The sequence below is a fragment of the Rhinatrema bivittatum genome, chromosome 2 (genome assembly GCF_901001135.1).
Source record: "Rhinatrema bivittatum chromosome 2, aRhiBiv1.1, whole genome shotgun sequence".
In the NCBI taxonomy this organism is placed as follows: Eukaryota; Metazoa; Chordata; class Amphibia; order Gymnophiona; family Rhinatrematidae; genus Rhinatrema; species Rhinatrema bivittatum.
Window position 1 is genome coordinate 385,319,786 of NC_042616.1, and position 23,037 is coordinate 385,342,822.

The 23,037-nt window shown below is 43.3% G+C and overlaps 1 protein-coding gene across 2 annotated transcripts in view; it reads right to left on the reverse strand.

Annotated features, from left to right (window-relative positions):
* Positions 1-23,037, reverse strand: part of NSUN2 (NOP2/Sun RNA methyltransferase 2) — a 257,469-nt gene that overhangs the window by 178,693 nt on the left and 55,739 nt on the right. For both annotated transcript variants that reach the window (XM_029590002.1, XM_029590001.1), the window contains exons 4-5: positions 14,695-14,800; positions 3,991-4,062 (exon numbers count right to left, since the gene is read on the reverse strand). In XM_029590002.1, coding sequence (XP_029445862.1) covers positions 3,991-4,062; positions 14,695-14,800 — 178 coding nt within the window. The remainder of the gene's footprint in view (positions 1-3,990; positions 4,063-14,694; positions 14,801-23,037) is intronic.

Consider the following 23,037-nt stretch of genomic DNA (forward strand, 5'->3'; position numbering starts at 1 on the left):
TGGGAAACATCTGATGGTCTTTGCCGAACCTGATATGCAAGTAGGCCTCCGTTAGATCCAGAGAAGCCAGGAACTCTCAATTTCGCACTGCCGCAATTACGGAACAAAGAGTCTCCATTCGAAAATGGGGCATCTTCAGGACTCGGTTGACCTGTTTCAAATCCGGGATTGGTCAGAATGTTCCCTCCTTTTTCGGTACCACGAAGTAAGCTGAGTACCTTCCTTGACCACGCTTCTCACAGGAAACCGGAATGATAGTCCCAGCCCCTGAAGCCTTTGGAGAGTCTGCTGTACTACTTGCTTCTTTGCAGGAGAGCTGCAGGGAGACACCAGGAACATGTTTCTTAGTGGACAAGCAAACTCTAACGCGTAACCATGGTCTATCATGCTTAGAACCCACTGGTCTGACATGATTTTGGCCCACTCCTGGTAAAAAAAGAGGACAATCGGCCCCTGATAAGCGGAACCAAGGAATGGGCCAGCGGCATCTCATTGTGCAGACTTAACTCAGCCGGAACCTTGAAAGATTCCTTCTCAGGTTGGTCTATGGCCACGAAAGGATTGAAACCAAGGCTGTGACCTGCCTGAGGCCTGTCGTTGACCTGCACCCGGAGCCCTGCTCTGACGAAAGCATCATTGGCTACGAAAACGAGAACGAGCCGGAAAACATTTTAAGCTCGTGGCTTATCCTCCGGGAGCTTATCACCTTATTATCCAACCAGTTGTTTTATCAGCTGCTCCAGGTCCTCTCCAAAAAGGAACTTCCCCTTAAAGGGAAGGGCCCCAAGCTGGGCCTTCAATGACACATCCGCAGCCCAAATGTGGAGCCACAAAGCCTCCTAGCCAAAACCGCTGAGGCCATAGTCCTGGAGGAAGTGCAAAGGTCATACAAGGCATCGGCGCCATAAGCCACAGCCACGTCTAACCCCTCTGCCTGCTGTGCCTCAGGGGGCAAGAAGTCTTTGGTGCTTTGCAACTGTTGCACCCACCATAAGCTCGCCCGCAGCATATAACTGCTGCAGACTGCCGCTCGGTTGCCAAGAGCAGAGACCTCAAAAATCCGTTTGAGGTGCACCTCCAGCTTTCGATCCTGAAGATCTTTCAAAGCTGCTGCCCCAGTGACCGAGATGGTAGTCCGCATCGTGATCGCGGAGACTGACACGTCCACTTTAGGAACCTTCAACAGCTCTAACATGTCTTTTGGTAACAGACAGAGCTTGTCCATCACCCTGCCGACCTTGAGGCCAGCCTCAGTTCGTATCTGCCAGCATGGGCGCAATGCCCAGCTCCGCCAAGACATGGGGAATTAAAGGGGCCAACTCATCACGTTGAAACAAGCGCATCACCTTAGGATCACCCCTGTCCAGAGGAACCTCTGGGCCCCCATCATCTCCGGCATCAGGACCCTCTAAGGGGGGGGGGGGGGGGGAGAAAGCGTACCAGGACCATTGACCAGGTCCAAGTCCTCCGAGGGGCCCAGGAGCGTTATCTTGCGAACACGAACAGTAGGGGAGGCCTCTGGCTTCCTGGGTAGCTTTTTAGGTGGATCCACCAGTGTCCTGGATCCCTGGGGCCCCTCTTTTCCGAGCATTGCTGGCCAAAAAGGCCTGATGCATTAAAAAGATAGAACTCCAGTGAAAACCCAGATGACCCCACAGCAACCCCAGTGACAAGGTCCTGATCTTCATCAGACATGTTCCCCGAGGACCCCCAGGCGTTATCGGGGCTTAAATTGGAGAGAAAAAGCTCCGGAGGGAAGTCCCCTCCCCGTCGCTGCCTCCTCTGTCACGCGAAATGCTCCCAAACTAGTCGCTGTTGCCACGTTAAGAGATAATGGATCGGCTTGAGTCTCTGTCGCAGCTGGCAACAGCCCGGAACTGCACTGTTTATGTGGAGCAGCCACAGCCACGCTGGAAAGTCCTTCCCCTCTGGGGAGACAGTCAAGGCAGAGTCCAGCCCAGCACGGCTCGAGAGCCGCTCTACAAACACAGAGCACTAGCTCCCACGGGGCATGATCGGGACGCAGCAAGGCCCGCCAAGAGCGCCAGCTGAAAAACAGAGGGGGGGGGGGGACTAACTGCAGACAGAGAAAAACCTCGCCGCCCATAGTGCCATCCCTTGCACGGGTACAGAAACACAGGTTTTGCACTACTTCCATCTGCTGGAGACAGAGAAATACTGAAGAGTAACAGGTGGCACACCAGGTTATGAGGCAGTGCCTGTGAAATTCTCTCTGTCTCAATCTGCTGGAAGGGAGGCAAAATCCAGGAGTCTGGACTGATCTGGGTACGTACAGGGAACAGAAATTTATCACAGCTGTGACAATTCCAGAATTTGTACAGTTACTCTTGACTGCAATTCTTCACAGTGAGTATCTTATAATTCACTGCTCTAATAAATATTTTTGAAGTTAAGTATTAAGTTCAACTGATTAGCTGAAACTGGATCAAAGGGTCAACTGGCTGTCTAGCAGCACAAGTGAAGACAAAATGTGTTTGCAGAGACAGTATGCCTATAACAATTTCTGCATGTGTATAATTTATTTTGCTGTAAAGATAGCAAGAAATGTGGGAAAAATGCATATAATTAATGGTCTTGTTTCTCCATGCAAACTATGAGTAGGTCATTTGGAAACACGCATGGAGCTGTGCAGTGGCTCTCTGTAGCATAAAGTATGTTCCCATGCTGCTATTTAAATCATTGCCCAAGTGAGGAACATAATTATATTACAACTACTTTATTTATAATGTGGTTGAACCTCAGCTCTTCTTCAGATGTTATCTTTGTTGTGGAGGCAGAAGTAAAACAAAGTTGTTTAACATATTGTCTCAACCTACATTCCCAATACATGCAAAATGACTTGTCCTGCGCATATTAGACCAGTGTTAAAGGTTCAATACTCATGTGGAATACACATGGTAAAAACAAGGTTTAATTTTAAAATCACATTCTCCTTTTACTTACTTCTTTTCATGCATTTGAACAGAATAAACCTTTTCAGCCTCTTGTTCTTCTGAAGACAAGAAATTCCATACCACATTAAGATCCTTAGCTAACAGAACACCAACAAGGCAGCTGGAGAAGCAATACATTTCCAAGAAAAACTTAAGTTTAAAAATGCTAACTTTCAAACTACCAAGACTACCTCATTGGGCAATGTCCTGCTTAATGTAGTTGGGTTCATATTGCGATTGTGATCCAATAACCCCTTCTACAAACACACACACACACACCCAGGATTAAAGAAGGGCATTAAAGCAGACTGTAGACTGTAATTATTTGGACCATAGCTAATAGCAGGCCTGCAGGAAATATTCAATACATCCTAGTACAGTGATGGTAAACCTATGCCACGTGTGTCAAAGATGACACGCCAGCATCCTTCAACACCCAACAAAATTATAGGATCTCTCTATTGAGTCACTGATTTTTCAGACAGATAACTGCTGTTTTCATCCTGTTTGATTAATGTGCTGTATGAAATTGTTTTTAAACTAATATGTAAAGAATTGTGTCTGTTGTTTGGGGTGGAGGTTGACACCAGCAGAATCAAGTTAGGCATTTTCTGAATTTTTGACACACCAAGCCTAAAAGGTTTGCCATCACTGTCCTAGTATACTTATTGCTGTCGTTCTTATGCATGTAAGCATCAATAGGAAAATGGTAATGGAAAACACTTCTCAGACTTCAGAAAATAGTTTTTTCCTTCAAATACAAATGCTCTAGAAATAATATACTACTGATGATTAATCAAATGATTAGTATCTATGTGCCTTTGTAGAAAGACTTTTTTACACTGATGTGTAAAAAAGGTTTAACCAAGTATATCAAAATATCAGAACTAACAGGGCTGAAGAAGCATATTCTCCTCCAGCTAGTCCATGAAGGACCAGATCTTAAAGATTCCCAAGCCAGTGAAGCAGCAATATCATGGTTTCACACTTAGACTTGCACTGTGGTACTTTTATACAATGTGTCTAATGATTTTACCTTATGATGAGGCTGAACATTAAGTAGGAGAGGAGGAATCATACTGACAGCTTCTTGGCGACTAATGTTACCCTAAAATAAACAAACCAATGAACCATGAAAATAGAATAAAAATTGGTATACTTTTCATCTTGCATGTTGCTTACATGTGCACATTTAAAAAAAAACATGAAAAAATGTGCATAATATACACAGCGCAGTTAATGTGCAGAAAGATGGTTGATATGGTTCTGATGCAGCAAAACACACTGTACTAATGAGGTATTTCCCAACCAATATACCATGACATTGTTGTACCTTCAGATCTGATTAGGTGTGCCAGGGAAAAGTTACCGCTGCCTGATACTCAGACCCAGGCCAGTGCCTGAGCTCTGCTCTCAGTATCCTGCAACAAGAACATGCAGGAGATCCTTTCTGACTACATATGTAGCCATTCTTGTCTTTCCCCCTAGCTGCAGAATAAGCCCCAGAGTGTGGGAATTAACATGCAAAATGCAGGCAGGGACAGTCAGGTTCCACTTTGTGAAGCACCCAGACTGCACAAAGTACCTACTTCTCTTGTCCCACCTGAGCTTCATCCTTTTGAGTCCTACCATACTCTTTTTTTTTTTTTAATCTGCAAGCAAGTGAAATTGGGAGCTCTAGGGCAGTGCTTCCCAACCATTTCAAACCCAACATTAACAAAAATGTTGTGTGGCACACCAGCCTCCATGAAGCAAACAGCATAGATATGATGAAGATTCATATGGCCAAAAGGAGTTATGAAAGCACTGAAAACCCCACCAGTTTCTCTTACAAATTTTAAAACTAAGGGAGAGAGGAAGCAGACACACACATGGATCTTGCACAATGGAGAAGGGTACCAGTGACACAAATTAGAGGATGTGAAGGAGTGGTCTGGAGCAGTGGTTCTCAACCTTTTTTCAGTCGGGACACACCTGACAGATGGTTCTTACATGTGTGACACACTGAACATGTGACCATCACGAGGCTAAATGTAATCATACATTCTGCATCCAGAGGAACCTCCTTGACCCCCACAATGGGTCAGAACAGAACTAGGTCATTACCCATATAACTCACCGTACAAAAAAAAAAAAAAAAAAAGATATTCTGGTTCAGATGACACCTCAGTAAAAGCAAAACAAACTCCCTTTACTACCAGGCACAATAGCCCTCCTTATGAAAAGGCAATCATTTACCAATAATGCATGTCCTATTGAGAAAACACAACAAATAAGATTGATACAAATGCCTACATGCTAGTAAAATATCTCACCTCGGTCACACACTCAGAACTGACCTTCACCAAGTATAGAAAGTCCGCAAATTATAAAATATGGAAACTGGAATGGAAAACCAAAAAAAGCCACTCTGCATTAGGTGCAAACCTGGATAAATGGAAAGAGAAATATAGCACCTAACATAGTCCCAGGATCTGCAACAATGCACACAAACTAATCCACACAAAGTTACAGTAACAACCCTATCTCTGAAAAGGCAATGCTACAAAAATTAAACCAAGCCCTAAACACTAAAATACCTCCTTATTAGGAAAACAGAACAAGCCAAGCTGCTACAGATCCCCATACAGAAATAACTGTAAAACTATATTAATAAAATGTTTCAAAAATAACATCCAACAATTAAAAACTCATAAAAATTATTAAAAATTGTCCGAATATCAATAAAATATTTCAAAACAGCAGACATCAGATAATACTCAATAATTAAAATGGCAGTCAATCAAGAAAAAGAAACCTAAAATGCTACCTTTACTTATCCCTCTCCAACAACTCTCCTACTCCTTTCCCTTGAAAGCACATACCAGGAGCAGCAGCGGCTGCTGAAGCTCTGTCCTCACGGTCCTCTTCTTTAGGGCCCACAAAAGTCACTCACACACACACATACCCCAATTAAACCCTACGACCAGTCTGTCTCACACACAGGCACCAGTCACCTCCCTGCCCAGTCTATCTCTCTCTTTCTCACAGAAACACATCACCTCCCTGCCCAGTCTCAGTCTCTTTCTCTCACACACAACCCAGTCACCTCCCTGCCCAGTCTCTCTGTCTCTCACACACAACCCAGTCACCTCCCTGCCCAGTCTCTCTCTTCTCTCACACACACTTTGCTTAGAGCCCCAATGCTGTGTTCCCCTTTAATTTCGCAGTGGCAGCTTTCCCAGTGCTGCCGCTGCCGCCTCAGCCGCATTGAAGCAACAAACATTTATTTTAGAAAAACATGCCACGGCACTCAGGCCTTTCTTCTGGCTGTCGGGATAGCCCTAGGTTCCCGCGGCCTCCCATCTGCCTGCTTTTACGGCCGTTGGGAGCTCCAATTGCCCCATCTGTAACCAGCACGGCTGAGTGCCACTTTTACTTTAATCACGGATTTCCCCCCCCCCCCCCCCCCCACCTGTTGCATCGAGGTGGGGGAATCCCCAGAACAACTGGCCTCTTCGTGCATCGGCTTTGAGGAATCCCTACTCTATCGCAGTTCCCTGCCGCTTTGGAAGCGGGAAATCCTGGGGCGGCTGGCCTCTTTTCTTTGTGGCTCGCCGCTGTGTTTAATTTCAGCACTTCCAGCCCGCGGCGCACTTGCTTCGACAGGGTCAGGCTTCTTCGCCGCCATGGGCCTGGACACTGCCACTCCTCTTAACCCTCCTCAAACCACCCCACCCCCGGGCTATGAGATGCCCCACTTCTTCCTGCCCCAACGGCCAAACAGAGGCTTCCTCCCTTCTTCCTACCCCCACTGGCAGGAAGAAGGGAGGAGGCTTCCAATTGACCCACTGGGGCAGGAAAAAGGTAAAGGAAGTATAACTGGGGCTGTGGGACACCAGGACCTGCGACACACCAGCTGGTGCTTGGCGACACACCGGTTGAGAATCGCTGGTCTATAGTTTAGAGTAGGGGCCTGAGAACTTGGGAAGTCTGGGTTCAAATACTGCTTCACCCACTGATGCTCCTTGTGACCTTGAGCAAGTCACTTCACACTATTGTCTCAGGTACACGCAGCACGTAGATAACTAATGCTGGTTTTGTTCCTTCATTCTTTACCCATTAATTTCCCCCATTTCCACTGCGCCTCTGTGTTTTTTCAGTAACATTTTCTTGGGCTTAAGCCAGTTTGGCTCTGGTGGGGATTTCCATGCTAACTCTTCTTTTAGACAAGGAGTCCTCTCCATGGCCATGCTGCTTACTCGATGGCTAGTGTGCCACTCAATATTTCACAATATTTAATGTGTGTGCCTTGGATTTGAAAAGGTTAGGAAGCACTAATATACAGCAATGCATAATACTGGAGGTGGTGTTTCTTTTTTACAAATCTGAGATACATCCCTATGTGAGTATATACATTCTTTAGATCCAGAAAGCATAGCAAATTCCCTTTTGAGAGAAAAGAGATCAGTGTGCCCATGTAAAACAGCTTTAATTTCTCTTTTATAAAGAACTTGATCATGATAATGGACAATTTTATTTATTAAACCAATTTTCTAAACTAATCAAAACAGTGTGCAATAAAATAATACAATAAAGAAGAAAAACAGATTAAAAGTGCAAGACAATACAATAAACATTTTAAAAATTCCAACACTAGGAATAATATCATGCAATAAATTACCAGTAAACAATGGGATAAAAGTAAAAACAATTAAAAAAAATAATAAAATGACAATAAAATGTAATTTCCATAAATAAATCATTAAATATCTCTGCAAATAACCAGACCTTTACCAAATTCCTAAACTTGAGATAATTCTTTTCTGTATGCAAGTCTAAAGGAAGAATGAAAAGGAGCCTGGTATTGAACTGTCAATCTGGTGTATTCTAATTGAACTTCCTGCGGGAAAGGCAACTTTAATAACTAATTCTGATGACCTCAATGTCCTATTAGGATGATAAGGAACTAATAAGTTATTCAAATAGACAAGAGTCCCTCCTGAACACTGCCCTATACATTAAACAAAGGAGCTTGAAATTTTTTTTAAAATAATGGTGTGATGTGCTCATATTTCGGTATCCCAAAAATGACTCCGGCTGCTACATTTGCAATAATTGTAGCCTCCTCAAAACAACCTCTGTTATTCCCGCCGTATACAGGAAGTTAACATCTATCTGAGAAAGTCTGAGAGAACAAGAGAAATTCTGATTTCCCCAGGAAGGGTTTAAATCTACAATCTGATTTGACATCCATAAAGAAACATTAAGCATCAAGCCTAAGACTTTACCAACTCCCATTACAAGAATAGCTGTACCCTTCATTCTAGATGTTAGTCACTTTATAATCAACTATCTGGAGATCCAAATGGCCTTCGATTTCTGGAGGTTCACCTTCATTTTGTGATTCAACAACCAGGGAGCATTCTCATCGAGACCATAAGAGAACTTCATAATTTCATTTATCGGGTCAGAGAAAGGAGTGATAACTTGAATGTCATCAGCTCTCCTAAATGGCATAGCAACAACTCATGAAATATCATGTCAAATACTGTGCTCATTCCCTCCCTTTATCTATGCTCATCCTAGCTTCATTAGTTAGTGCAATTAGACTAGTCTCTGTCTAAACCCCTTCCTAAACCCCACTTGTCTGGGATGGAGCACATAACCTTTTCTGAAGAGAAAACTATTTTTTCCATTAGTTTCATAATAATGGGGAGGTTTGATTCAGGATGATAGTGCCTATGATGGACCTTATTCAGCAAAAATCCATGGGTACATGTAACTTGCAGTCTTTGTACCAGTTTTCAACGGGAACACACACACACACACACAAATACCTTCCTTCTCAAAAATATTTTGGGTACAAAGCACCTGCAGACGCTTGCGCTTGTTCGCTCTGTGGGTTCAGTGGAAAACAGTGCACGAAAAGTTGAAAAATGTAATTTATGTGCATAATTTCCCTCCCCTGGCCTAATCACGTCCATGGGAATGCCTCCTCTTAATGTGGCAAAAAGCGCATGCAACAATACATGGATTTCCAGTACACTGGGGGAGGGCAATTTTCAGGCAGCCAGTTAATGCAGCTAAAATGCTTTTACCACATGTAAATTGCTTTGAAAATTGTTCTTATTAATTAAACTGTGAATAACTTTAAGCCATAAATGATTTAAGTTTCAGATTTGGACAAACTGAGCTCACGGTGCATTTTCAGCAGTGTTACATGTCAGACCAGAATAGTTAAAAAATAAATAAATAAAATTACTACTTACTGATAATGTCCTTTCCTTTAATGAAGGCAGGCCAATCCTCCACAAGTGGGTTGTGTACCTCTACCAGCAGATGGAGTAAAAGCTGTTGTCACAGACATATAGCCCTGCCCTGACATCAGCCCACCAGTATTCTCTGGAAAAGCCAAACTGTGGACAAACTGGTTATAAATTGAACATGACTTAATCAACCACTCGTGCTTCCAACCAATAGGGAACACTGAACTCAGACATAAGCATTAACATTCACTAGACTAAGAGACCAGATAAGACACTTACCAGTCCTCCAACGAATAGCAGGAACACCACTCTGCAATATCCACACCTAAAGGGCGAACCAAAGGCAAAAATCAGCAGCCGAGGGCGAGTCGGGGATTGGCCTGCCTTCATTAGAGGAAAGGAAATTATCAGATAAGTAGTAATTTCTCCATCCTTTGCACTGAGGCAGGCCAATCCCCACAAGTGGGATGTACCAAAGCTACTTCTGAAAAGGGTGGGAGACTGCCCATGGTCCAGTTACCACAGCATGTGCAAAGGCTGCACCCTTCAGAGCCAAAACGTCTAAGCAGTAATGCCTGGGAAGGTATGCAAGGAAGACCACATTGCTTCCTCAGGAAATCTTGGCTGGAGACAATCAAGCTCCGCCCACGATACCACCTGAGCTCTAATGGAATGCACTCTAAGTTGCTTAGAGAAAGGAATCTCGGTAACCACACAAGCAGCATGATGACATTGTTTTCCCAACAGGCTATAGGTGCCCATATTACCAGGTCCCTTTGTTTACCTCCCCCATGGATCAGAAACAGCTGATCCTACTTCCTTAAAAATTTAGAAATCAAATACTTCATCAGATGCTGCTTGACATTCAAGGCCTGCAAAAAACAATACGAACAGCAATATCCCTGTCCAGTGTGGGCAGGGAAAAGGAATGATCCAATTAAAACTCCCAAAATCACTATCAGCAAAAGAAAGGAAGTCACACACCGAAAACGGCCCATGACAACAAGATCATGCAACTCTGAAATCTGACACGCTGAACAGATTGCCAAGAGAAAAAACTGCCTGCAATGCAAGTAGCTGCAAGGAAAGACCATGACCTGGACAAAAGGTAGGAACCACTCAAGAACCGAAACACATCTGGATGAGAAGACAATGGCCCGCCATTGACTAGCCTATCTCCTATAACAAGCGAGAGTTGCTACTTGAATTTTCAAGGGTGGTAAGGGCCAAGCCTTTAAGCAAACCTTTCAGCAGAAATTCCAAAATTAAAGGAATTTCCCTTGAGAGGTTGAGAACTTCGTGTCTCACACCAGGCCTCTCAACTCTCAGACTGTAATAAAGGCCAGAGACATAGAAAAATCCTATCAGGCCCAGAGCAAAATGGAAATCACTGCAAAAGGATAACAGCACTTCAACATCTGAGCCCTTTTGAAGGCCAAACCATATGACAAAAATGACAGGTCCCTGAAACAATCAATCTGTCCTGAGTTGTAGCCTTAGAGGACCGCCCACTGGCAACCTCTGCAAAACGGCCAATTACGGTCACTGATACAATCCAGAACCATCAGAAGTACGATTTCGGTCTGGCCAGCATTCTTCTAAATGATCCCACCTAATAGTAGCCATGGCGGGAAGGCCTATCCCATTCTATTCCATGGCCACATCTGAACGAGAACCTCTATTATCCTACGCTCTTGGATTTCTACTACAACTGAAGAACCATAGTACCTCTGCATTGGCAGAGGACGCCTACTAAACCAGAAATTGATTACTCTAGCGTGTTACCATAGTTGAACAGCTACTGGTTCCGCCTTGATGACTGATGTAGGCCACTGTCGAAGCATTGTCTGACAATACCGTGACTGTACAAGCTTTCAACCTCTTGGAAAACCACCAACATGTCATTGGAACTGTACGAGTTTCCAACTCCTGACCATGAACTCCCCAACTCAGAAGGCTCACATCTGTCATGAGAACCAACCAGCTTGGTGCCTTCAGGGAAATCCTCTTCCGGAAATTATCTGCCTGTAGCCACCAGTGCAACTGAACGTGCACAGCCAGGGGCAAGTGAAATCACACCATGCATTCCTGTGACTGCGGCTGGAACCAGGAAAGCAACATGTGCTGACAGGGCCACAGGAGCACTTTCGAACAGGGGACAAATGTCCAAAGTGGCCACCATCAACCCCAGAACCTGAAGATACAACTGTACTGTCGGATTAATAGTCTTCCTCAGGGCCTGAACCTAAGCCACTAACTTCTGAATGCGATTTCCCAGCAGAAATATTCTGCCAGCTCCGCTTCAAATCATACGCCAAAACACTCCAGCATCTGAGACTGCTATAATTCATCCAGACATGAACATACCATGTAGCCTTGTTTGCGCACAGACTACCACCACTATGAATTTGAAGGTGGTCCCGGGAGCATTCGCCAGCCTGAAGGGCAAAGCCTAATCATGATAACGGCCCAGAACGGTAATGCTTAGGAAATGCTGATTTCCTGACGAATCTGTAGATATACCTTCATCAGATCTAAGACGCGAGAAACTCCCTTGTTTGTACTGCCAATTTTATGGAACATAGTTTACATCTGGAAATGAGTCAAATGCCAAAGACTATTAACCTCCATAAGATCCAGGATGGGTTGAAGGACCCCCCACCTCTTTCTTGGGAATGATAGAAAAAAGGAAATAGCAGCCCACAACGCCAACTGCCTCCAGAAGGAAGTCTCTCCACCACTACTCTCTTCTGCAGAGAATTGCACGGAAAGCCCATAAAAGCATCCTGAGGAATCTGGAGGAATTCTAGAGCATAGCTTCCCATTATCACCGCTAGGATCCACTGGTCCATCATAACCTGGACCCATCTCCGTAGGTGAGTCCACGCACCTTCATTGTGAAAATTGAGGAGCCCCGGTTCCGGAGCCTGCATCCTTACAATGCTTTCTAGGCCAAAAGGACTGAAATCTTCCAAAGGGATGAGACTGAGTAGAGGTTCCTCCATAAGGGCACAAATGAAAGCAAATCCTGAAAGGGTAACCTTGCAAGATTGGACTTGCAAACTGTGTCTGCTGACCAATTTCATAGCCACATCTGGAGACTAGTCATTATTATGGTTGCCACCCCTCTAGCAGCCATCTGCACCAAATCACAGCCCGCATCAGCTGAGAATGTGGTCCCCGGATCAATGCCAATTTGTCATCGGACTCCCTCTCCTTGCGTCTCTTAAAAGTGACGCAAATCAGTCCAAGCTACCAGGGAGCAACTAGACGCAAACTGAAAATTAATCGCTATGACTCAAAGACCTGCGTAAAGATAACTTCAATCTGCCTATTCTGAGCATCATTTAGAACTGCTTCTCCTTAACCCAGGTTGGTGGCTTGCTACCAAGATAGCCACCTTTGGGAATTGCAAAGGGGTACAATCCCGCTAAAGTGCACCCCTCTTTGAAGTTAACTTCAGAGGCACCCATTCAGTCAATCAACTCTTGGATCGTATCCAGGTGGAGAAGAAACATGACACCTTGCATAGGATGACCAATATGGGGTCCTATTTGCACACCCGAAGAGTCACCCCCAGCCATACCAAGTGTCTTCAGCATCTGAGACAACAGAAAGAATCGGAGCAGAGTCCTATGTTGCTCCAAATCCAGAGTAATTTCCCCCTCTTCCAGAGGGGAGAAAACCAAATACCCGGAGTCATCCGACATACCCTCATCCACATCCTCCTGAATATCACCAGGGACCCCCTCGGCGTGGCACTTGCACACAGAGGCTGAAAAGTGGAAGCCCCAAATACGCGAAACCAACAGAGAAGGTATCCATGGCTCTGCTGGGAGACCCTGCAGAAAGGTTAGAAGACCCTGTGAAAAAAATTCCAAACAGGAAAAGGAGGATGGAACCACACCAGGGTCCATAGGACCAAATTTAACACTGTCCAACTTACCCAACATCTCTTGTAGATATCTCTGTCATGGGAAATAAAGCAGGAGGGGATACATTCGTTGTTATGCCTTCCACCCCATTCCCCTTAGTCTGAGGGGATGGCCCAGCACCAGCCACATCTGTAATAGGAAAATGATCTTGTCCAAACAGCGTGCTGACACACACTTAGAAAAAGTGATGGCCGTATTGCCCTTATATGGTAAGCCACATAGATAGTTAGACTCTGGGACCTCTATGTCCCTGGCGCTAAAGCTATCCGGCATCATGTGCTAGACAACCGTCTGCGCGCAGCAATCGTGTCTGGAAGTATATGTGCCCGCCAAAGGGCGGCAATAGTCTGCACCAAAAATTATGCACTCTGATAGCATGCGCTAAGTGTACTCACTCAACTAGTAGGTTCCCAGATAGTATGCGGTGATAGTATGCGTTCAGAGAGGATGAGCCCAGATATCATGCGCTCCAAAAGGATGCGCCCAGACAGAAAGCGCTGATAGTATGGGCCCAGAAAGAGCGCACTCAAGTGCCTACGTGTGCAAAACCTGCGCGCACAAAACCCCCTGCACTCAAGAACGCGCACAAATACAGGCCACAGCCTTACACACCCAAGTACACATGCACATGTGCGCTTAAGTCCATGTACCGCCACACGGTATATGCTCACCCACCGGCACATGGGAAAAACTGCCGCCATAGCCTACCATGCAGCTGAAGAAATCTAGCATTTGAAGCAGGGTCTAGTCAAAGGCTGCTCAAACTGCTGAACCTGTGCTGCGTACCTGAACGCAACCTTCCCTGGCTGAGAGCATGTATGGGTCTCCGGCTAAAGGGGTGGGGGGGAGGAGGAAGGCACAAGCTATCACCACCAAGTCCTACCTCTGGCTACAACTGTTCTTTTTTTCTTTAAGTCCACGCCTGAGGTAGGTTCCTGGACTGAACACGCTCAATTGAGGGAGGGACCCACTGGTGTCACCTCAGGAGCTTAAGCAGTAACTGAAAAATCTTCAATCTTCTCTTTTCTCGTTATTTTTTTTTACCACAAGCAAGCCCGAGAAGGGAAATGCATGTCCACCATCTGCTGGAGATGGAGAATACTGGAGGGCTGATGTCAGGGCAGCGCTATATGTCCATGTCAGCTTTTACTCCGTCTCTATTTGCTGGCAGAGGTGCACAACCCACTGGGGGAGATTGGCCTGCAGAGGAACACACTATTTTTTATTTTTTTTATTTATTTATTTTTTATTTGGGGTTTTTTTTGTTTTTGTTTTTTTTTACAAGCCTCTAAAGTTAGGAGGTCTTGGAATTTCAAAAGTACACACCAATAACTGATGGATACTGTCCTTCATCTAAAGAGAGAGAACAAAGAAAAAGTGCAAATCCAGACAAAGGTATCACCAGAACACATAGCTAAAAAAGAAATCTGCTGCTTTTATAACCCTGCCAAAGGATGACTGAAATCTACCTCCGACTTCCCTACCAGATTCAAAACTAAAACAAAAAAACTACATTTAACAAGAAATTACTAAGTAAATAAAAAAACATGAACTTACAGATTCTGTCTCACTAACAAGAAACTGGTGAAATTTTTCAAGTTCTGGAGACTTCCGAAGAATTTTTCGGCTCAGGTTAGTATGCCACGCCAGATCTTCTGGATACCTAAAATAGAAACATTCACGTGCATGATCAGAAACACGTTACAGCAGGGCTCCCCAAACCTATCCTGGGGGACTCTACAGCCAGTCGGGCTTTCAGGATATCCACAATGAATATGCATGAGATAAATTTACATACCAAGGAGACTCACTATATACAAATTTATCTCATGCACCTCACTTGTGGATATCTAGAAAACCCAACTGGCTGTGGGTCCCCAGGACAAGTTTGGGAGGCCCTGCATTACAGCATGCAAAAACATAGGTACCCCCATTCAACCTATATGCATGGCTGATACTGAGTTACACAGCTCAGCTTTACTTATCAGAAAAAGCCAAATTCATCATGCAGATTGATAAATGCAGATCCTTCTGGAAAAGAAAACAGAGACAAGTAGCTAGAAATAAGAGGAAGACCACAAGGTATCCTGATGTCCACAGGTGGAGCTGGGTTATTTGGCTTTACCAAATAACCCAGCTCCACCTGTGGACATCACAAAAAGCCGCATGAGATACAGGACCTGCATAAAGAAAGTTTTGTGTTTGCATCAAGAAAAACATCAGATCCATCCTGCAGTGAATGAAAAACATTTCTATCTCTTCCACTTGATCTTTCCATAATGACTTGAAATATACTTTTATTTCACTGGCAAATAAGGGGAAGGAACAGGAAAAGGTCAGATTAAAATAACATTTCCACAAAGTAATTAATCTGTACCCAATTTTTCATTAAAACAGAAACTGTGTCCAGGAAATTGCTCTTAAAAGAGGGAAGCACCATCATGTTTTTCCTTCAGCTTCAAGTATCTTGTTATACTTGCCTAGAAACCTGGATTTATACACAGGCCTATTAGACCTCTGATCACATCTTTCCTGCACCCAATGCGGTCCTTCAATCACTCCCCACAAGCTTCCTCTGTTTCTCAACCCCACACGGACATCCGATTCCTTTTCCCAAACCTCCTGGATCCTGAAGCAACAATGGCAAGGTGAATGAGTGCAGAGGCTGAGTCAGCCTGCTCTCACAGCACCAGTGAATCCTCCCCAGGCATCCTTGTGGGAGGTGGGGGGCCTGTGAACGCAGACTGGCTCAGTCTCCTTGCTCATCAAAATACTGCTGATATGGCTGCCGATGAAGCCAACTGGTCCGGGGCGAGAAGAGGAGGATTGATTCAAGGTTCATGAGTTGGGGAGTGATCCAAAGCCTAAGGAAGGAGGAGGCAACATTGCCTAGAAATATTAAGGGGATAATTTTCAAAGCTATTTACATAAATTCCAGCTGCAACGTTTTATTTCATTTTTGTCACTCATGTTTGATTAGTCTACTTAATGTATCAGCTCACCTTTTTGTTCTGGTTTGATTTTAGTTGGCATGTTTGTTGTCATCCGCTGAGATTTGTGGATCAGTGGAATACAAATTGTTTAAATAAATAAAATAAAAATGGCCTTTTTTAAACTCTCTGGGGGTTGTGCATATGAAAGTACGCACAAAAGCGATTTTGCACATACTTTTATATACATTTCCAAAAGGCAATCCTAGGAGCCGGTGTTGGAGTGAAGAACTCATCTATGCACACACATACACACAGGATTTTGACAAGTATGTTTGTAAATCTGCATGCGCACATCTACCCCTGGCTCCCAAGAAGGTATAAATGTATACATGTATGTTAGAACTGTTTCCCTGCACACCCAGGAATTTTCAAAATCAGACTTATGTACTTAAGTCCACTTTGAAAATTCAGGCTAAATTCCGCGTGTACTTTTTATATGCTGTCCTAGGTGGTCCATTGAAAAGCAGTCATTAAGACTATATTAGAGGGTAAGTGCTTGGATTTTTTTTTGTACTATTAATTTACTAGTATTCATCACAAAAAGATGCTTTTACAATCATTTCCTATTCTTCCCATCTATCAGCATCTTATTTCCCTGTTGCAAGGGATGTTGGATAAAACCAGTGTTAATAATGCTGTGGGAAGTTCATGCACATGCATGAACCTCCATTAGGGGAAGTCTCTTACAGGAAAAGGAAACCTCTGCTGCTCTTTTTCCTCCTCTCATCCGGGGATATCATTCCCAATCCTCATCCTCCAAGGCAACTCCTCTACCATCTGCATACATCAACCTATTACCATGTCAACCTGATCCCTAGCCCCCCTCCTTCCTCCCTCTTTCTCTACATTTCCCATGTTCCCTGTGGATAGGGTCCTTCATTTTCAGTTTAAACCGATTTTCATCCTAATTTTAGACAGATTAAAAAGCTGCTGCAGAGCTGCAGATGCAGTGTTTCAAGGCCTCCAGCCACTGCTGAAAGACAAAAGCCCATGCCATGTTTCAAGTTCTGCCACCTCGCCCCCCGCAAGGAGCCAAAGTGCCTATTGTCTGATACCAGGAATGCGTTTGAAGCAGGTCTTGTCTACTACAAGCACTTTCCAGCAGGCTCCCAGCGCAAGGAAGCCTCAGTAAGCATGCTGCCAAAGGAGAGAGGAGAAGCCTGGAACCATCACCAGTAAGGACGAATGTTATTGCAGTGCATGGAAGGGTGGGAGGCAGTGAGAGGGACATGCTAGGCAGGGGATGAAGGTAAAGAGCAATATGTGGCTTAGTGGGTCAGTGGGAGAATCTGCTTAATATTTTATTTTCCTGGCTTCTACCCACCAAAATAAATTCTGATATTTATCTAGAAAAATGAGTTATTTTTTTCCAACTGATTTTCTCCTATTTTCATTCTTATCCTAATAAACCCTGATAAATTCTCATGAAAAATAAAGAATAGAAATAAAAAATGAAGGTCCCTACCTGTGGAATGTCCACTCTATTTCAAACAAGTTGGCCCACATTCATGACCTCAATCTCTCATTCTCTGTTTTCAGTTTGACTGAGACCTAGTCACCCCCCCCCCTTTTTCCATTTCCAAGGACTGTTTGAGTTACTGCTCTGTCATGTAGATTATTTTTTTCTCCCCTACACCTCGGTAGGCTACAATGATATTGTCAGTTTGTGCCCGCTCCCCCCATTCCTACAGCTTTTAACCCTTTCTCCTACCTCAATCCCACTCATTTATTTCCTTTGAGGCACCTTCCAGACACCTAATCATCCCACTACCTCTCCAGGTTGTTGACATCTAAGTCCCCCTAATTCTTCACTGACTTTTGGCTCTTGGGTTTTCTTCGTCCTTGAACCATTTCTCCTTCCCCCCCCATTCCTGGGGACTCACTTCCACACTGATTTTTATGTCTTCATACGCCTTGCTTTCACTTCCTCATTCTACTTCTACCTATGATCTAGAAACCCTCCTCACTGGTATGACCACTGCCTTCACCTAGTCCTTTCTTCCAACAACTCTCACCTTTCTCCATCTCTATTCTTCTCCTTTCTGACTACCGCTTATTGGTTTAACAACTTTCACAATTAACCATCCTCCTTTACGGTCTTGTCCAGTTTCTACGAACAACTTTAGGAATGTCATTTTTTCCTTGTAATTTATTAGATGCCCATTCTCCTTGAATTGGAAATCCTACCCCTTATTCTGTAACTACAGGCTATGTAGCATTTGACTAAATGGTATTACCTTATTTATTTACTTTGATAGTTTTTTTTTCCCTTCTCTCAATGCTTAGTTTCTGTACAAGAGATTTCTTGGATTTCATTTGTAATAATCCTTAAAAAAGATGATTAAAAAAAAAAAAGGAATTTCCAGACCATTGACCCTTGTACTTCTCCTCCATGACCTCTTCAGGGACCGCTGATACTATACTCTCCTCTGCTTTGGACACTTTTGCTTCTCCCCTTCCCTGTAAGGCGTACCAAACCCTAGCCTTACATCATCCCCAGAATTAGCACGCCTCCACAGTTTGCTTCCTATGTACCTGCACCTGCGCTGCAGAGCGTCTCTGGCTAACATCCAGTTCCCAAATTAGACTTTATAAATTTTAAATTCATGTTTGCCTCCTTCCAATTTGCTATTGCATTTACTTAACAAGACTGGATGGGACTCATTCTGAATACTGGGAGCAGCAGCGGTGGAGGACCTCTGGCAGCCAACCTAGCCAGCTGCCTGCATCACACTGATTTCTTCCATCTCCTGCACTTGTATATTGACAGAACTGGCCCATTGTGAGGAGTTCATGTGTCTCTCTGCCTCTCCCCTTCCTTGTGTTTTAAAATTTGGTAGCAAGACCGGTAGGACTTTCAGTGCTTCCTTAGCTTTTCTTTTCTCCACACTGCCTGCACTGCAGAGGCTGGTGTGCCACCCAACATTTTTGTTAATATTGGTATATCTTGGGTTTGAAAAGGTTGAAAAAAAAAAACCCCACACTGTTCTAGCACAACACCAAGGCATCGTCCCCCCAAACCTTTTCTAGCACTTACTCCCTACTTATCTCACAATGCACAAGATGAGCAGCAAGTTGAGGATGTACCGATACGTGAATTTTGAACATGCCGATACAATCACTGTCAAGGTGGTCCTGCAGCAGACAAATGAGCTCCCACCACTCAGGCAAACTGAGATAGAAACATGGAAATGACGGCAGAATAAGACCAATCAGCCCATCCAGTCTGCCCAGCAAGCTCCCACACTTATTTTCCCATACTTAGCTGTTTCACCTACCACCAAGTACAAGGCCCTTGTTGGTAACTGTTTGATTCAAATGTCCTGCCATCCCCTGCCATTGATGCAGAGAGTAATGTTGGAGTTGCATCACAGGTGAACATAAGGCTTAATGGCTAAGGGTAGTAACCGCCGCATCAAGCAAGTTACCCCGATGCTTGTTTACCCAGATTGCACAGATCAATGCCTTGTTGGATATTGTCTGAATGTAAATCCTCTTTTCCACATTTCTCCCTGCCGTTGAAGCAGAGAGCAACGCTATATATGCATTCAAAGTGAAGTATCAGGGTTAACTGGTTTAGGGTAGTAATCGCCGCAATAAGTAAGCTACCCCCACGCTTACTTATTTACCCAGATTGTGAAGTTCAGTCCTTGTTGGTTGTTGTCTGAATGCAAATCCTCTTTTCCACATTTCCCCTTGTCGTTGAAGCAGAGAGCAATGTTGGAGTTGCATTAACCATGTGAAGACTTATTGAGTAAGGGCAGTAATCACCAAGTAGTAGCCTCCATTTCAGCAAGCCACCCCATGGCTCTTCTCTTCATTCCCATCCTCTAGCCTTTATGGATCCACAGTGTTTATCCCATGCCCCTTTGAAATCCTTCACAGTTTTAGTCTTCACCACATCCTCCGGAATGGCATTCCAGGCATCCACCACCCTTCTCCATGAAGAAAAATACTTCCTGACACTGGTTCTGAGTCTTCCTCCCTGGAGTTTCAAATCGTGACCCCTAGTTCTACAGATTTTTTTCCCAACGGAAAAGGTTTGTTGTTCACCATGAATCATTAAAACCTTTCAAGACTCTGCTAGGCAGCGTTCTTTCCCTCCCCAAGTAAATCAGCAAACTCAAAGGAAGGAGGGACCTCTCCCCCATCTAGCCCTCTAATTTAAAATGTTCTATGTGGCCTTTTGCATGGAAGTTTAGGGGACCCATATTCTCTGTAAACACCAAAATCTGTTCCTTCCTTTCTGAACACACTACCAAAACTCTTATCCACTCCTTCATCACCTCCCACTTAGAATACTGCAACCTGCTTCTGAGAGAGCTCCCACTGAATCATCTGTCTATTCAAAATTCAGTTGTACGACTTATCTTCCATCAATGTTCCTACATCTAAATAATCCCTCTTCTCAAGTCCCTAAATTGGATCCCCATCCACATAGTTTTTCTTCTCACCTAGAAGCACATTCATTCTGCAGCCCTTCATTACCTCTCCTCTCTCCCTACACTCCTCCTCGCAAACAACATTCATCAGGCAAATCACATTCATCTGTGCCCTTCTTCACTGCCAACTCCTGACTCTGTGCTGACCATCTTGCTCTATCGTATGCCTGGAAGAGACTTCCTAAATTGGTACATTATGCTTGTTCGGCCTCCCCGGCATATTTAAATATGTATATATGTTTCTTTATTATACTGCCAGCTGCATCAATGTCACTGTTTAACTTAGGTTCTCTTCATGTTGCAGAGCTAACCCTCCTTATTGGTTATTGTTTAAATGTTGCTGAGCTTCTGATTGGATCTGTTCCTGTTTGCTCCTCCTCTGCTTATGTTCTCCTGCCCCTTGGAATCCCTGGGAGTCCCTACTTCTTGCTGAAAGTTCAGTTTGAAACTGGCTCTAGACAAGCCTGCACCTCCTCTGGATGCTCTGCAGGTACCTAGAAGCATCGCTCTTTTCACCTTGCTTTCTTTCCCCTCCTACTGCTGGTTGCTGCTATCTGCTGGCAGTCAAAATTTTCTCTACAACTGCGGTCCATCTACCTCTGGCTAAGCTCCGAGGTGCTCATCACTGCTGTATCAGTTCTGCCATCTGTGCAGTTATCTTAAAGGCCATGCTATTTCACAGTGAGTGTCAAACTGTTTATCATTCAATAAATGTTTTAGTACTAAGAACCAAGTTCTCTCTGACTTTGGAAGCTAAAAAAATAGAAAAGGTTTAGCTTTCTGTATAGGCTCCCAAGCAGGGAAATCAGGAGCAGAGGGCAGAAAATGCCATATTGGCCATATTCAAATCCAGTCTACAAGCCCACTTTTGCGAGGCTATTTTAAATCTTGACTCCTGGTTGTCCTAATCATAACCTGTTGGTTTTAGCCATTTTTCTACAATAAATGAAACTCCTAAAGCCTCTCATGTTCCTTGTGTAAGTTACTTACTTTATTAGAGTGTAATCTCCAGGACTAGGGATTGTCTTTTGTGTGTGTAAACCACCCTTACTAAGAGTTCCTCTCCCAATTTATTGTGTCCAAAGGCAGAGAGAAGTATATGAGAAATCCCGATGTTATATTTGTAAGGAAATATATGTAAAAATCTCTTTTCCCAATTGAGTTTTTGAAGTTAGTAGTCAAATGATCTACTCAATAAGCCCCCCGGTGGTAGGGAGGGGAAGCAGAGGTAAAATAGGATAGAGTAAATTATGAATTAGCCAAGTAACCTTTAACAAATGTTTATTAATGACAACTAATAATAAATGCTGTCACTCAAACACAAAATTCATTACTTTCTTATTTACTTCTATTTTTTTCAGAATACTCTGAAATAAAAGTATATCTTCAAATAATGAAATTCACAACAAAGAACTTATGATTGCATCAAGTCCCTAAGGCAGATAACTATTGCTTATACTTTCACTTTTTAGATATTTATTTTCAGTCTTTAAATGCAGACATCAGAATTGATACTTTGAGTTCTATTTGTGTCTTTTCTAGGTGATCAAAGAATATGTGCAGGATGAACATCTTCCTCAAGTATCAGGAATTATCTTAAGGTATATATGTCCTTTCCTTATAATTTTTTTCTTGTATTTTTTTTTTTAATCTTGATGTTTTTTCTATCCTATTATATCTTTTGTTGTCTTTCTGAAATACTGTAGGCCTATATGTGATTTTCCATATGTACATTCAACTTATTTTTATATTGTCTCTATGTCCTTTTGCATACGTTGCTGGGGCATGTCGAAGTCTTGACTCACGCAGTCTTTAACCTACTACTTAATTCTTAAAAAAAAAAAAAAAGAGAGACTGACTCCCTGTCACCGATAAATATCTTCCACAAGTTGAATATATGCATGTTCCCTCAATGTAATGTGTGTTCAACTTAGTGGAGCAGAAGTATCTAATTAAATAAATGTTAATTGAAAATGCCCTAACTAGGCAAGAATTATAGTGGGTGTCAAAAAAAGAAAAAAAATTTTGCTTCTTAAAATAAAATTCTATCCTTTTACTAAAGATGGTCTTTGTGTTGCTTATTATTATTATTATTATTTTTTTTTTAATAGCCGAGTGAGATGAACGTCATCAATATCACACATTTAATACTTTTCTCTTTAGCCAGCCAAGTCTGCTTAATAAATCTTGGAGCACTTTTCTGACTTGAATCAGCAGCCCTTTGAGAACCATCAATTTAGCTTCAAGCTTCTTTTTATTACAGTGCTAGAGAATCTTGTACTTCCTTTCATATGGTTCTTTCATTCACTCTGTTTTTGCAGCTTTGATTCAAATCCAAGTTATACACATTCAGACACTCTTAACTATCAAGGCTGTCATTAACGTACCATGGAACAGCAGATTTTAATATTTTTATCTACTACTAACCCTTAATTTTATAGTAGGAAAATTTTTATTAAATCAAA